This window comes from Pseudopipra pipra, chromosome 1 (assembly GCF_036250125.1).
Source record: "Pseudopipra pipra isolate bDixPip1 chromosome 1, bDixPip1.hap1, whole genome shotgun sequence".
Taxonomy (NCBI): Eukaryota; Metazoa; Chordata; class Aves; order Passeriformes; family Pipridae; genus Pseudopipra; species Pseudopipra pipra.
In genome coordinates, this window is record NC_087549.1 from 60,901,921 (window position 1) to 60,916,858 (window position 14,938).

At 39.0% G+C, this 14,938-nt stretch overlaps 1 protein-coding gene across 3 annotated transcripts; it reads left to right on the forward strand.

The window, feature by feature from the left end:
* Window positions 1-167: 167 nt before the first annotated feature.
* GMNN (geminin DNA replication inhibitor) lies at window positions 168-14,491 on the forward strand. Of its 3 annotated transcripts, none has more exons than XM_064658482.1 (7): window positions 168-573; window positions 6,736-6,800; window positions 8,479-8,577; window positions 8,954-9,086; window positions 9,757-9,839; window positions 9,913-10,023; window positions 11,594-14,491. In XM_064658482.1, the coding sequence occupies exons 1-7, from the start codon at window positions 552-554 to the stop codon at window positions 11,777-11,779; spliced, it is 699 nt and encodes a 232-aa protein (XP_064514552.1). In that variant the 5' UTR covers window positions 168-551; the 3' UTR covers window positions 11,780-14,491. The 3 variants fall into 3 exon arrangements, with proteins under 3 accessions (XP_064514552.1, XP_064514556.1, XP_064514564.1); XM_064658486.1 differs by lacking the exon at window positions 168-573 and adding an exon at window positions 6,016-6,123; XM_064658494.1 differs by lacking the exon at window positions 168-573 and adding an exon at window positions 6,398-6,554.
* Window positions 14,492-14,938: the final 447 nt, after the last annotated feature.

Consider the following 14,938-nt stretch of genomic DNA (forward strand, 5'->3'; position numbering starts at 1 on the left):
TGACTAGATAATTGTATATTATTGTTATGCTTCTGACTTGGTTATGCAATGTTGTAGCATTTATAAGACAAGCTTGTGGGCCTGAAAGCTGGTGTGTATTTTGCAATTATAACACTTTGTCTAATGACAGAACTGCCTCTCTTCAAATCTAATTTAATATAAGACCTGTTGCTAAGAAGAGAGGAATATGCATGGTATACAAAACAAACCTGACAAGTAGGTTGTGGCAATAGATGCAAAATATGTAATAGTTCTTTTTGTTTAGGCTTCAATCCCATTAGCACAGTAAAAATAGTGTTTCTTGTGTTAAATCCAGGCTGAGCAAAACAGTCAGTAGAGCGGGTCAGCTTCTGCTTGGCTAGCACAGCACAGACAAATCAGCTGGTGTCCTTGAGGCTTTCCCTCAGAGTGAGGACAGTACCATACCAAGTAGCTGCAGTCCTGTAGTCTTTGAGGAGTCAGATGCATACAGACCTTTAAGGATTTGGGTCTCAGCAGTGGGGGGTGATACTGTCCAGCTGTCATCCTGGAGAAATACAGAATCAAGCAGCATGGGCACCATTCCGTGTGAAGGTAGGAAAGACCTTGTCACAAAAATACATTCCTTGGGATAGAAAGTGAGTCATGTTTTGAGAAGCACTGCAAGTTTAGAATACATCATTGCTGGTGTATTTTTCCTTTTCTGCTCTGAAAAACTTGCATTTTCTAGTCACCATTTTATCATTTCCTTGCTGTTTTCAGTGTAATAAAATACTTGATTACATAATAGCGTGTGGCTTTTTTTCTCTAAATTAAAAAGGATTGGTAACTTTATAGAAACATCTTTTTGGTTTGTTTTTTTTTTTTTTTTAAATGTGTGTAATTCAGAATCTAATTCCTGTTTTCAGAATTAAATGTTTACTCATAAGTCTGTAGGCAAGACTGTACTCTAATGCCTCTGCTCTTAATTTCTGGCTTAATAATTAGTTACTTCAAGATTAATGATTTCTAGTTAATAATTAGTTTGTAAGAGATTGTAGCAAATTGGTATGGATGTTACAGACATAGGTAGGAAGAGATGAGATGGATTCTGTTATCTTTCTGTTTATACTTTCCACGCATATTGTACTGGCTGTATATGTTATAAGGAGTAACAGCCCTGAAGCTACTTGCTTCAAAAACAGTACTCTGATTAATTCAGTGCCAAATATTTATGCATCAGACAAAAATAAATCAGTATTCTTTTTAAATTTAAACAAGACAAATTAGGTGGTAATTAAAACTCTTTCATATACTTTAGAATATAATAACTAACTCTCTTCTGCCTTCAGAGAAAACATTCGTTTCTAAGGCATAACAGGAATGCTTCTGTGTAAAGAAATGTCAGTGTTTAATGCGTACAACATTCCTTACATCATGTTCTGAACAACTCTATATCCAATGAGAATCACAGAATCATAGAATGGTTTGGGTTGTCCACCACTGTCCACCAACTGTTGTGGTGGACAGCCATGGATAGAAGAAAATTAACTCTATCCCAGCCAAAACTAGCACACCACTGCACAGCTGTTGCAGTGAATATTAAGCTTCATTCACCACTTCCCTGTGTCCCACCTTATAGTTGCGGGGTGCTTGGTCATGAAATGGGACACACGTTCTTGGACATGTGAGGTATTGATCCTAAACTTTGGTTAAAGTTTACCCACTATCTTGCTGGATTTGTTACATCTTAATAATTATGTGTCTGTGTATGTATATACATACACACTTAAATATGCTTGACTATCTGTGTTCTCATTTTCTGCTTGTCCATCTTGCGCTTTCCTGACACTTAGGAGTATAACTAAAATTAACTAAAGGTTCTCAGTGCCTTTGCTGAGATGATAACTTCCACAAACAAGATATCAAATCAATTTCCACTTTTGAGTATGGTAGTTATGATTTCTTTAAGAGCTTGGCCATTTTCTTTGTGTAACAAATGCATGTCCCATCTCTAAAACTTTTCATTTATTTTAAAAATGTCTGAAATATACATTAAAAACAAGGATCCCTGCCTGTGCTTTGTACATAAATTTGTGATTCAACTTCCATTGGACGAAGTTTTTGGTATCTGAAACACTATTGGCTCTTTTCACTGTGCTGTGTCACCTTTAACTTATGTTCTCAGTTAGTGGTGTGCAAATGTATTTGTCTTTTTTAGACTGGTTTGTTCTATAAAAAACAAAAATAGTGATGTTCTGAAGTAGGTTTTGTGTTTGTCAGCAGGTGCTTGCAAGAGTAAGAGTAAAATTTGAAACAACTTGTTTTATTTGTTCAGTCTGTAAATAATATTCTATTTACATGTAGTCAACAGATTTGGAAGTGGTTTTAGATTATTAAATCCTAGCCTTTATAGAGAATTTTTAATTTTTAAATCTTAAAGCGTTACATAAGTGATGTTTTTTTCAAGATAAATCCATTGCTGAGAAGGTTAGGACCTAACAGTGTTTACGGGATGTCTTAGTGACTCACAAGGTTATTAACTAGGGAAAAAATCACTAGGTGAGATGTAGATATTTCTTTTAACCTTTCACCTCCAGAGCACTAAGGATCAGTATTCACAGGACAATCTTTCATTCTAATACAAGAAAATTGTGTACTCTCTGGATATAATTAAAATGGGCTTGCATTATGAATTGTACCTAGATTGTGCTGTGCATATAATAGTTTCTTTATGCAGAGTTTCATTAGCATGCAGCCATCCATACTGATTAACCTAGTGAAAAGAATGTAAATCTTTAATTTCTTATCGGTAACACACTTCTATACCATGAAACACCCCAGAAACAAGAGGTTAAGGGAGGGGAAGCATGATGCCACGCTGCCATCTACTGTCACCCGGTGGATGGCTGGGAGCCCTTTCATCCCTTAAATAAATATTGAACAGAAGGGCCAAGAGAAAGAGCAGCGAGGGACAGTGAGAGCCACAGGCCTTTTTTATTGATTCAGAGAGCCCAAAGCCATCTTCAGACATTTCCCAGACCTTGTTGCAGGGTTTGCACCCAGAGCAGGACTGAGAAGAGGTGTTCATGTGTGTCAGATGCTCAGCACTGCACTGGCTCTCCTGGCCCTCTCCATGGTGGTTTTCTGCATCTCAAACAGTTATAGTCGTTGCTTACATGATATTTATGTAATAATTCAACATACACACACAAAAAAAGTTACGATGTCGTTTAGCTGTCCTTAATGTAGAAGGTAGAAATAAAGAGTCCTTAAGCACCCCAGAGAGAGATCATTGTCTGCAGGATACAATAAAGGCCTTGGCAAAAGTCACGGTGTGACTGTCAAGAAGAAATACAGTTTTGTCAGCACTTGATTCTAATAGCCAAGTCCAGACTCCCTCTGTGCAATGCTTAGGAAGTTTCCACACACTGGCATCTAAGCAAGACAGGACCTGGAGACCGGATAATGCCTTCCCACCTATTCCTATGTTTCCAGGCATGTGAAGTCATCCAAGAAGGTTTTTTTTCCAGTTGTCATTTGCTATAAAAACTGATAACATTTATCAGTAGCAATGGAGTATAAAAGCTTTTAAAAGTACACATTCTCTGCTACCATGAATAATCTAACAAATTGGCTGAGCTCTGTGGGAAACCTCGGGGTATTTGCTTAGGCTCATTTGAAGTGCAAATAGTCATAAGTATTCATGATAGAGAGTTTTATTTTTTATGAAACAAACAAGCTGAAATGCATTATATTGCATTCAATCTGAAGAAAAATATATTCTGCTAGCATTGGGCTGACAGATTTTTGCATGTAAAAATGCCCTAATCCCTATTTAAATTTAACCTTGGGCCACCAAAATGGGAATTATTACAATATAGTAACTTTTTTTTTTTGTGAGATTTTTATATAATTATACTGGTTTCTCACAATTAAGACTATGAATAGGCTGCTAATAATAAACTCTCAGTGTTCTTTTTGAGACGGTGACAGGGTTCTTTACAACCCTTTCGAACTGAAGAAACTGAACTCAGAGACACAGTGGTTCATAAGAGGACATGTTCTTCAGATGGATAAATTGAAGGAGTGACAGCTTTGTAATAAACCTCCAGACTGTATGCCTCCAGCAAGGAACAAATTAAAAGGAAAAACAATCAGAACTGTCACATCAGAACCATATCCCATTACCTTACCAACATTTCTAAAAACAGTTATTCCATTTCTGAACTGTAAATCCACTGGAAAACTTTCTGTGAATTAAATCTGAATCTTGGAAAGGTATTATTTGAGAAAGTTTCACTTGAAAACATAGTATTTAGAAAAGTTGTATCACAGCCATAAAATACACACAGTGCATATAAATCTATGCTTGCATCTAATTTGAAAGTTTCATATGATGTTTTATTGCATTTTTATATTTCTGTATAAAAATACACAAAATTTAAAAACAGGAATGTTTTTATGTTGTGTTTATGTACACATTACCTGTATCCAGATTTTTCTGAAAGGAGATTTAATGCTGGTAAGATTTTATGCATATATTTAACTAGAGTTTAGCATATCTGCTAGTATTTTGAAATATGGAAATTTCAAATTTTCTTCCAGAATCCACAAGAATTTAACTAACTTAGGAGCCTGAGCTTTTTTTTAGTACTGTAGCAGAAAAATATTAATTTAGATAGATATTCTGTGTTATTTTCATTTTCTTGATAGAAGACAAAGCTAACTGAGGTGACAGCTTGCTGATGACACTATTGTATTCAAGATAGTAGGAACGAACCTGACAAAAACTGCCGAAGGGCATTAGGGAATTGGGTAGCACATGAATAAAGCAATGAAATTCAATGTAGATAAACAAAGAATATATCAAAGCATAAGAAAAAGAATCTTAATTTCACATATCAAATGACAGACTTTGAACTGACCATCACTCAAGAACAGGATCTCAGAGTTATGGCAGATTTTTCCACAAGAGTGCGGCCCAGTGTTCAGCAGTATTTAAAAAGGCAAATCAAATGGCATACAGTTCACAAAAGAGCAGGAAGATGGAACAGCTTTCATGTAAGGGATATGTAAGTAGACCTGGGAGAGAGAACTGGAGGGCAGACTGTGTAATTGTGGCCTAGATAAGGACAGATTGTTTGTTGTCTCTTCCAGTCCAAGGACAGGGGACATTAAGGGCCAATACAGGAATCAGGTTCAAAGAGGAAAAAAAAAAGGAAGGTGTTCTTCAGGCACTGGTTATTTGAGCTCTAGAAGTACTTGCCAAAGGATATTGTGGACAATGCAAATTTAAATGGGTCAATGGGAGACTACACAAGTTTATGAAAGAGAGATCAGCATTATTTCCTTATTCTTGTTTAAAGATTTCCTAATGCATAATTTTTTATGTTCTGCTTTTCATCTTTCATCGTGCTTAATACATTTTGCTAAGTACCATACAGTTTATTTCCAAACAGAAGATTAACAGTGTGGCATGCTAAATAAATACTTCCCTCTGAAATTATCCTAATTTCTAATAGCTCCATCATATTGCTTGGGAAAGACGTTGATAGCTGCTCTACAAGACCTTGGTCACAAGGAAAGTCCTAACTCTACAAATGTTTACTCAGGAGTTAGCAAAAGATACTATTAACATAAATAAAAGATAAATGTGCAAATACTTGCAGGAACATAAGTGTTAAGTGGCCTCTAACAAAGTTAAGGGCATACTTCAGGCATAATTAATAAAAGCTGTAGCCTGCATCGTATAAAATTATTACTGTGTATCAGGCATGGCGGCTTAACACTCTTAATTAAATTTTCTTCCCCGGTTTTGCAGATTGTGCTGTGTTTAGATTGTGATGACAATAAAGCGGAGAGGTGATTAAATTTGCTTTGGTACAACTTCTTTATTAAAAAAACAAACAAAGAGAAAACAACCCAACGAAAATCCAAAAGACCACGAACTGCTCAGCGCTCCCCCTCACGACCCTCCGCCCCCGCCGCGGCCCGCGGGGCGGGGCTCCGCCGGCGGAGCGGGGGGAGTGTGGCCCGTGATTGGCTCGGAAAGCGGCCGGCGGCTCACGTGACCGCGGCGCTCCTTATAGGGGAGGGCCGGGCGCGCGAAGAGCGGTAGTGGTGGGAGCGCGCGCTTGGGCGTCTGTGCGGGAGCGGCCGCCGGTGAGCGGGATGGACGGAGCGAGGGAGGGAAACGGCGGTGGTGGGCGCTGGGATCGGGATCGGGAGACAAGTGGGACGGAGGGACAGGGCTCTCCGTCTTGCTTGAGACGCGGGGGCGGGGGGAGCGGGCGCTCGGGCTTTCACGGCCGCGTTTGGGTGTTGGCGCGCTCCTGCCTGGCTGCTCCCATTGGCCGCGGCGGCGCGCGCGGAGGGAGGGGTGGTGCGCGCCCCTCTGGCGGGAGGGGGACGGGGGGGGGGGGGGGGGGGGGGCAGGGATGTCTCGTGTGTCCCCCGTGTCCCCCCTCCCAGTCGTTTTGGGTGTGCGGCTGGGCCTGCCCCCGCCAACCCTGCGGGAAGGCCCGTCCGTGAGGGATCATGTGGCAGCGCCGGTAACAGCGACGCGGGGCGCTGCCTTCCCAGCTCGTATCTCGGTGAGGAACTCCAGGAGAGGCTCCAGAGGCTCTAGAAGAGCCTCGTCACCACGACTGACTACTTAATGCTGCCATAAAAGCTGATAAACCGAAACTGTAATGTTCTGTAACGAGTGTCCCCCGAACTTCGGTTGCAGCCGAAAGTTATATTATTTTTTTACCTCTTTTTGTTGTTTTGCAGTTGATCCTATGCATTCCAAAATGAAACAGAACCTGACTGAAGAAAAATCATCAGGATCTCTGCAGGTATGGGCTTTAAGGCCTTGAAGCTAGTACCTGCTGTCTGATGCAAGCTTTATATCCACCGAAGAAATACAAAGGAATCTGTTGCAATGTGCTTCCACCTGACTTATGTTTAGTTGGCTTGAGTAGCCTCCTGGCCGTCTGTGTGGCTTGGGAACATGCTGTCCTTCTTGGGCATATGTGCTTATGACTACTTTTTTTCCTGTTGCTCAGCAAGTCCTTTTTACTTTGACACTGAGCTTACTGTCTCTCCATGTGATTTTTCCAGGGTTTATTTGGTGCTGGCTATGTGCCTTTGCCTACTGAATCTGTCTGGCTGGTGAGGGGTTGTAGAGTAGGTTCTGTAGTCTGTCCTTTATAGGGATGAACTCACAAAGAGTTAAATCTCTCTTGACTTGAGCATGCTTTAGCTGAAATATTCAAGCAGGCAGATTGGTTTCTAAAGTCACCCTCCTGAATCATGGTTACCTTGGAATTGGTGGAAATGCTTACAAGATTTAAGTTTTTGAGGGTTGAGTGATAAGTTACTAAAGTTTGTACCTATTCTTGTGTAAACCTTTTAACGTAGGCCCTAATCAGAATTGTACAAATACAATGTGTAATAGAGGCTAGTAGTCCTCATGTCAGGAGGCATACTGATTGTAATGAAAACCTCTGGTATTAATGAAAATTGCCAGTTGATAAGTCTGACTTACACACACAGCAGTCTTGTCCCGTAGCGTCTCTACTGTGTAAATTCTTCGGTGTGGCTTTTTGCACTTTCAATGGGTTAACTCCAGAATTGGTCAATAACTTCTTGGCAGAATGTACTTAACTAACCTTCAATAGCAGCGAGTGGTGTCTGACACACAGTGTGATTCTTGTTCCCACAGCAGTTAATGTTTGTCCTTGAGTTGAACAGTAGGATAATTGGTGGCAGAAACTACCGTGGGAAAGGCGAACTTGTGTCATACGAAGTGCGGTGTGAATCGTAACTTTCTCACGCTGGTGTGGCATTGTGTTCTGGCTATTCTTGCTTGGTTGTCTGCCATTGTTTGCTATCCCATGGTGGCAGTGTAACCAACCCAATCAGAAAGCCTTAATGCAGGAAAGAAGTATTTATGCATGATAGGAGGGGTGATAATCATACTGTTTAGACAAAGCAATAGTCTGGATCGAAGCAGGGAAACTTTTGATCCATTTTAATGGATAATCAAAGTAACACAGCTATTTAAGTGAGCACCACTTGATGGTGTGTTCTCGGGTAACAAAATCAATTACTGCCTGATGTGTGTAACTTCACCACCTAAACATGCAACTGCAGTCACTTTTTTCTCTGTCCCCAAAAGACTAATGCTGCTGCTCTCAAATGCAAGTTTCAGAGTTTTAGCTGAAGTTCAACACTGTAACTGGCCTTCAAATATAGTCAGAATGTTTCTGCTGTAAAACCTGTTCAAGTTCTGTTATGAAGGGTGTTTTCTAAGAGGCAGGGACTGAACATTGCTTCATGAGATTAAGATCTGTCTCTGCTACAAATAACTAGATCCCCTTATTTACAAAAGCATTAACATAAACCAGAGTGTCATATCTTTGTCTTGAAAAGAATACCCATGGGTTATCATAATGGAAGCATGAGTAATTCCTAATTTTCAGTTTATGTAAAGAGGAATGGCAACTGTCTGAACCATATTTGTCTTTTTAGAAATACCTCACAGATACCACATGCACTGCTTCCCCAAGACGGACTCTTAAAATGATTCAGCCTTCAGCAGCAGGTAGCCTGGTTGGCAGATATAATGAGGTATGAACTAAAAGATAATTTGTAGATGTGTAATTATTTTGACCCATAGTGAAATACTTTTGAGCTTTTAGCTGAAAAATATCTGAAAAAGTGTAATTTGCTAACTAGTGTGGCACAGCTTAAGCTTTCTATTATTTTAGTAATAAATTATATTAAAAACTAGCAACTTCCCAGTGCTTTGGGAAAATTTCTGAGGCATTTATTTTGTTAAATCTATCGATATCAAGGAGCATGTTGGTAAACTAGACCTATAACATGAAGAAAGCAGGACTTGTAGAGACTTATTTGCAGTCATGATTGAGCAGACTTAGAAGTTTGTATTTCTATAAAAGCTGAAATGTTGCTCTGAAACTAAACCTGCTTGTGTTTTATACAGAAGAAATCTTCAGTCAAAAGGAAGCTCTGGAATAACAAGTTTGCCTCAAAGGCTTGTAATGCTGAGGTGTCTGTGGACAAGGAGCAAGAAAATGAGGATGGTGTCATTCAAGCTGTAGATCTCATGATGAAAGGTATGTAGGAACTTCTGAAACGTTTTCTTGCACTTTAAGTGCTATGCTGCTTTTGGAGTACAATTGAAACAGTTTCTTTGTCATTTAGATAAGAGCTTTTTGGCTTTTTGTAATGCCTAGCAGGAATTGATGATACTTATCCTCTGTAGTATAATAAAGTTAAGATATCTAATATTTGAGTTTATGGCAACCAGTAGCTGAGAACCATTGTGTGCAGCAGTATTAAGTCTTGTAGTTTGTTACCTTGGCTGGGCTATAAGCTTTCAAGTGACTAATAATTAAGTTGAAATGAAGGCCTGTTCTGGCACAGTGTGCTGTGTGTGCAGTTTCTCAGAACCATTATGCCCAGCATGGACAGCGACTTGGGAATAAGACTTCTGTCTCCCACAAAGTACACAGTAAGACCAACATTTGCAAATCTTGCAGAGCCTGCTGCCATGCTTGAGGCAGCTTTGTGAAGGCACTGTCTGTATAGCCATTAATGCAGTGTAGCATCTGTTTCCTGTAAGGTTATGTAATTAGTTGTAGTTTTACAGCTAAGATCTGAAAATGCTATATGGAGTGAGTTCTTAGTATCACAGCTCATAGGATACTTGTGTGTGTTAGATAGTGTCAGGTGTTCTCCAGAATTTCAGTCTTAGCACAGACTTACTGTAGCCTGTTACTTCAGGAAGTCCTTCACCTCAGTATTGGAAAGAAGTGGCTGAAGAAAGGAGGAAGGCTCTGTATGAAGTGCTTCAAGAAAATGAAAAGGTAGCTTCTGAAAGATAACTACTTCACTACTGGCTATTGTCTTCCTCTTCTAACATTTTGTTATTTGAACCAGTTGCACAAAGAAATCGAACAGAAGGATGGTGAAATTGCCCGCCTAAAAGAAGAAAATGAAGAACTGATGTCCCTTGCTGAACATGTGCATTACATGACCAGTGTGATTGAGGTACTTAAAGCAATTTTCAGTTAATGTTGTAGAATGAAAAAATGAAAGACCAGCAAAGGTTTTTATAATGAATCATGACTTCTGTTTTGTGTGCTCATGTGACTCTTCATTTTAAATTGCTGCCTGACCTGTTTCTTGCAGGATTGCTCTAATTCTAGAGGCATAAAGCTCCTTCTAGGGGATGAGTTTTTCCCACTTTAGAACCTACAGGAGTAATGGCAAAGTACTAAGATTGATGCTTTCTGAAGGGGGGATTCAATCTACTTTTAACAGCATTTGCATATTGGAGGTGGTGACAAGGGAAGGAAGGGTTCATCTTCACTTTTTTGAGATGACTTAAATATGCTTATATATATATAAAATATACCTAGTAGGTTGTGTGAGACTGCTGGCTAAATGAAGTGCCTGTATGTACTGTATCCTTTAAGGAACTGAACTTGAAACAGAAACACAAAGTAGAGCAGTGAGAGGGAGAAAGGAACACTATGTTCTTTAAAGTCAAGGTTTCACTGAGACATTGCCAGTTTTATGGCCCAAAAAAGGCTATGCATAAAGTCTGTAAGGTTCTTAAAGGTGTAAATCTCGAGTTCCCTCTGAGAATTCCTTGGGGGTAGGTAGTTGTGTCACTAATTCCATGGCTCCTCTATCAGGAATGGATTCTCTGTAACAGCCTCTGAAGCTGTAATAAATATGTAGATAACTTGAACATAAAGGTTCCATGGCTATCAGCTAGCTTATTTTTGCAGGGTTGCAGCTTTCAACTGGGATGTAAAGCTAGGCAAATATTTTGATTCTGTGATGACTAGACTGGGGAGGTGGAAACAAAATGAAATATTATTGAAAGCAACTTGATTAATCAAGAAGTAAACTTCATCAAATTAATTTGCAATTAATGCAGTTATTTAGATCAGCCTTGAAAGACTGCTTATTTGCTACACTTGAATTTTTTTTCTATTCAGGGAGTACTGCTTGTTAGTGATAAACCTATGGGCTGAAATTACATTACTTGAAGACTTGAACTAATGTAATTAGAAACTTCTGTACAGTTCTTCAACAGCTAAGTTCACTTCTGAGCTTCAACAACAGCCTGTAAAAGTCCAGTTTATCTTCCTTAGATCAGGTTGGGTGAGGAACTTTTAGTCTGAAGTGCTACAAACTGCTGAGTCTTATAGTTCATCTAGTCTTAATGTAGCTTCATTATCCCTGATTAAAAATTATGGAGTTAATTGGTTGTACAGTAATTTTTTCTGAAATTAAACCTATATGGTACTATAGTAAATATTTAACTTGGGAAGCAGCTTCCCATATTTTAGGTTGCCTAAGGTAACCCATCCTACTGAAGAACCTAAGAAAAACTTAACAGTCAACAAAGCAAATGTGGTCTGCAAGTCAGAGGTAGTAATTTGAGTTGAAATTGTATGAAGATTTTTGTAAGTGACGAGTGTTTTTAATTATATCAACAACCTCCAAATGAAAGTGATTAGCTTGCTTAATTCAGTATGCAGAGTCTTATTTCACTGGTTATTAAATAGAAAAAGTATTAAGTTCACTGTCCTCTGTTTCTTTGTAGAGGCTAACTGGTCAAGGACCTGAGAATCTTGAGACACTGGAGAATCTGACTCTGGAGGAATCCAGACGAAAAAATGAAGAGCATAACTGTGGAGATGAGGAAGGGCTGTCACAAGTATCATCTGGCTTAGGGGAGAATAGATCAGATCTTGCTTCAAAGGAAGCAAACCATTTGCAACTGGAATGACAGCCTTTAAATAGGCTTATGTATGTGGCTTTTAATTGCAGACTTCCTCTTAAAAGGATATACTAAACCTTCTCAGGTATAGACACTTGTGGAAGTGTTACAGGTGTTGGTATTTTTAACTGGCATTATGTGGCAGTGGGAGTATCTGGATGCTGCATGGAAACCTTACTACAGGCTGCACGTAGTTACTTGTATGAAATGCACATACTGTGAATTTCAACTGTTGTGTAAATACCTTATCTGACATAATTCATGAACATTGATAAATAAATCTTTGCCTTACCAAAACAGCCTCTTAATTGAGTGGGGAATGGCCTGTAGATGGAAACTTTCAAGTTTTTTAGGGAGTGCCTGGGTAGTTTTTAACTCTTTAGATTTGCAGAATTCCGGAGAACAGAGTGACTTTTGGTGGATGGGGGGGAAGCAATAACTTGTATGCTTTTTTGGTGAGGCTTCAGAAAGACAAGAATGAGTACTAAGAGTCAAAATTTCAAGTTTAGTTAGATTTATGCTTTTCAGGTGTCTTAAATAGTTTCCTCTGCCTTTTAAAGGAGCATTTTGCAAGTTGTAGAGATGAGAGCTTCAGTAGAAAGTATTAGACCATCTCTTTTACTAGTACATTCATTGGCTTATAAAGAGAAGGAGAAGTGTTCTTAATCACAGTAGCAGCTGTGCTGAAAATTAGATAGAGACAAAGCAGCCTTAACTTGAGAGGTATGGTGGAAGCAAAGTCAATGCCTGATATTTACCCAGAGATGAGACACCTTATTACCAAGGTAGTTAGGTTCTGAAGAATTTACATGAATAAAAAGCAGTCTTTAAAATTTTGAGCACCTTATCTGGCACCTGTATGGGGTGTGGCTGGAGAGTAAGTTGGATACAGGTTTTCCAATTGCAGTTGTTCTGTAACAGGGTCTTCTAAGGATATGGTGGCCATTGCCATAGCTTGAGAAGGGCTTAAAGTTGAGTGGCTTTCAGGAGGCAGAGAGGGATCCTGGTTCGTGGATCTATCTGGCCTTGCCAAAGATGGTTGCTTCAGGGTATGCATGAATGAGTCTTTGGAGCTATCAGATTGGCACCTTTGGGTTCCTTCTGTCTTGCTCCCTGTGGCTGATTGTAACTTAACAGATATTTTGCAACTGATTTCAGTTGTGACATCCAGGGAATGTCAGAACCATTGTAGGAAGTAATATTTCTTTCTGGCTTCCATTTCACCTCAAGTATGGTAACTAGAAAATGAGGCATCATGTTTTCTTAGGAACTTGGTAAATGAAAGATTGCACCTTCCAGTTTGTGCTCTAGAGGGTGCTTAGACATATTCGTTTCCACCACAGATCAGAAAAGATGATAAAGGTGTGTCCTTTATGTTTTCTTTAAGGAAAACAACTGAATGCTTGGTAACTGCTTTGTAGAGAACCCTGGGTTGTCTCTTCAAGAGAAATGGATAATACTTGTAAAGTGACTTAGACCTCTCCTGTCTCAGATTCTAAGCAACTTCCTTGACAAAGTAGTTCAACAATAGTAAATAAAGAAACATAAATTTTATCTTGATATAATTGTCTTTATGCAGTTCAATTTAGTTTAGGTTGTTCACAGTTAAGTGTAATTTTTTTCAGTGGTGGCTTTATTTTTAAACATCAGGGATATTGTGTTTGCAGAGACTGTAGAAGGGAAGGAAGCACTGTGGCATAACTAGCAGGCCAGGTAGACCAACACAACAGAGACAGCAAGTGCAACTCTTCCACTATCTCACCTCTTGCTCTGTGAATTGCTATAATACAGGTGCTTTTGTTGGAACACAGAACTGCCAGAAAACAATTAATCCAGAATTTGTGTGCAGTATGTGTATCTGTCTTATCTTCAGGTCGCTCAAGAAGAACGCTTATTAGGTTTAAATCTTGTGCTTTTTCTGGATTGATTTTATTTAAGTAACAAACAAGAAAGTCCCTTGAGAAGCTGGAACCTTACTTCTGTTGTAAGGAATAAATCATGGGAGTTCTTCAAGTAGGCTTATGGATTTATTGCAGCAGGTGGATTTGGTCCACCTGCAACAGAATAACTTCTTACATCAAAAAGGCATGTACCATTCAGTAATACATCCTAGTGCTTCAAAAACCAAGACTACTAGGGTTTTATTAAATGTAACTTGTTAGCAGAGAGAATAGTTTGCTGTATAAACTCCTGAAAAAAACCATGCTGCAGGAGAAGGCTAAGCAGGAGAGCCAAACTGTGCCATAGTAATAAACCCCATATATGTGCTTTGTCTTTGTCACAAACCTTGATGAAACACCATCTATGCCTATCATATCAGTTATAGTAATGTATGAAAGTGGTGTCAGAAGTTTTATGATACTGCATTAATTGCTGTTTAAAAATGTTCTAAAAGGGTCAAGTTTTGTTTATTGTTCTAAAAATTCCGGAGCGCTTTTTAAACATGCAAGCAGTAGCATTGTTACATAGTAAGTCTAGGAATTCTGTATTCACGTGTGAAAGGCATGTCAACTGTGTAAAAATTATACAGAGATTTGTGTGATTAGTTCTCTTACAATTATTTGACATTTTATTTTTGTTTGTAGGGAAACTCTCATTTACCACTGCAACATAGCTATGTAACAGCTGAAAATCAACATCACTAAAGACAGATTTCATATCCAGCTGAATTACAGAGAATGTTCTATCTAGCACAATAAAGTTATCAGTTCTAGAACCTAACTGCAGAATGTGATTCTTTCTGAGAAGTCATAATGCTTTTGTACACCGGTGTTTAATCAGCATGCTGACTCCTTTTCATTGCAGAGGATACGGCCACAATCTTCTCTTTCATTGAAGTATCCTAAGGCTGCATCTACTATGTCCTAGCACTTCTCCTATAAAATGTGCAAGTCCAAACAGGACAATGTCAGACATGGAAGAGTAAAGTGTGGGGAGATGGGCTGTTTGCAGGTGTCAGATGTTTCAAGAAGGAACAGCTGTGCAGGGACTAGTAGGGGCAAGCAAACCATGGGGTGGGTGGATGGTTTATGTGAGGAAGAATTCATAATTGATTTTGCAAAAATAACAATTTTATTGTGAACACCTATTGTAGTGAAGACATCGTGTGGAGAAGTGAATTAGACCATAACTGCTTGGCTGAGCAGCTGAAACTCAGTTGGTGTATGG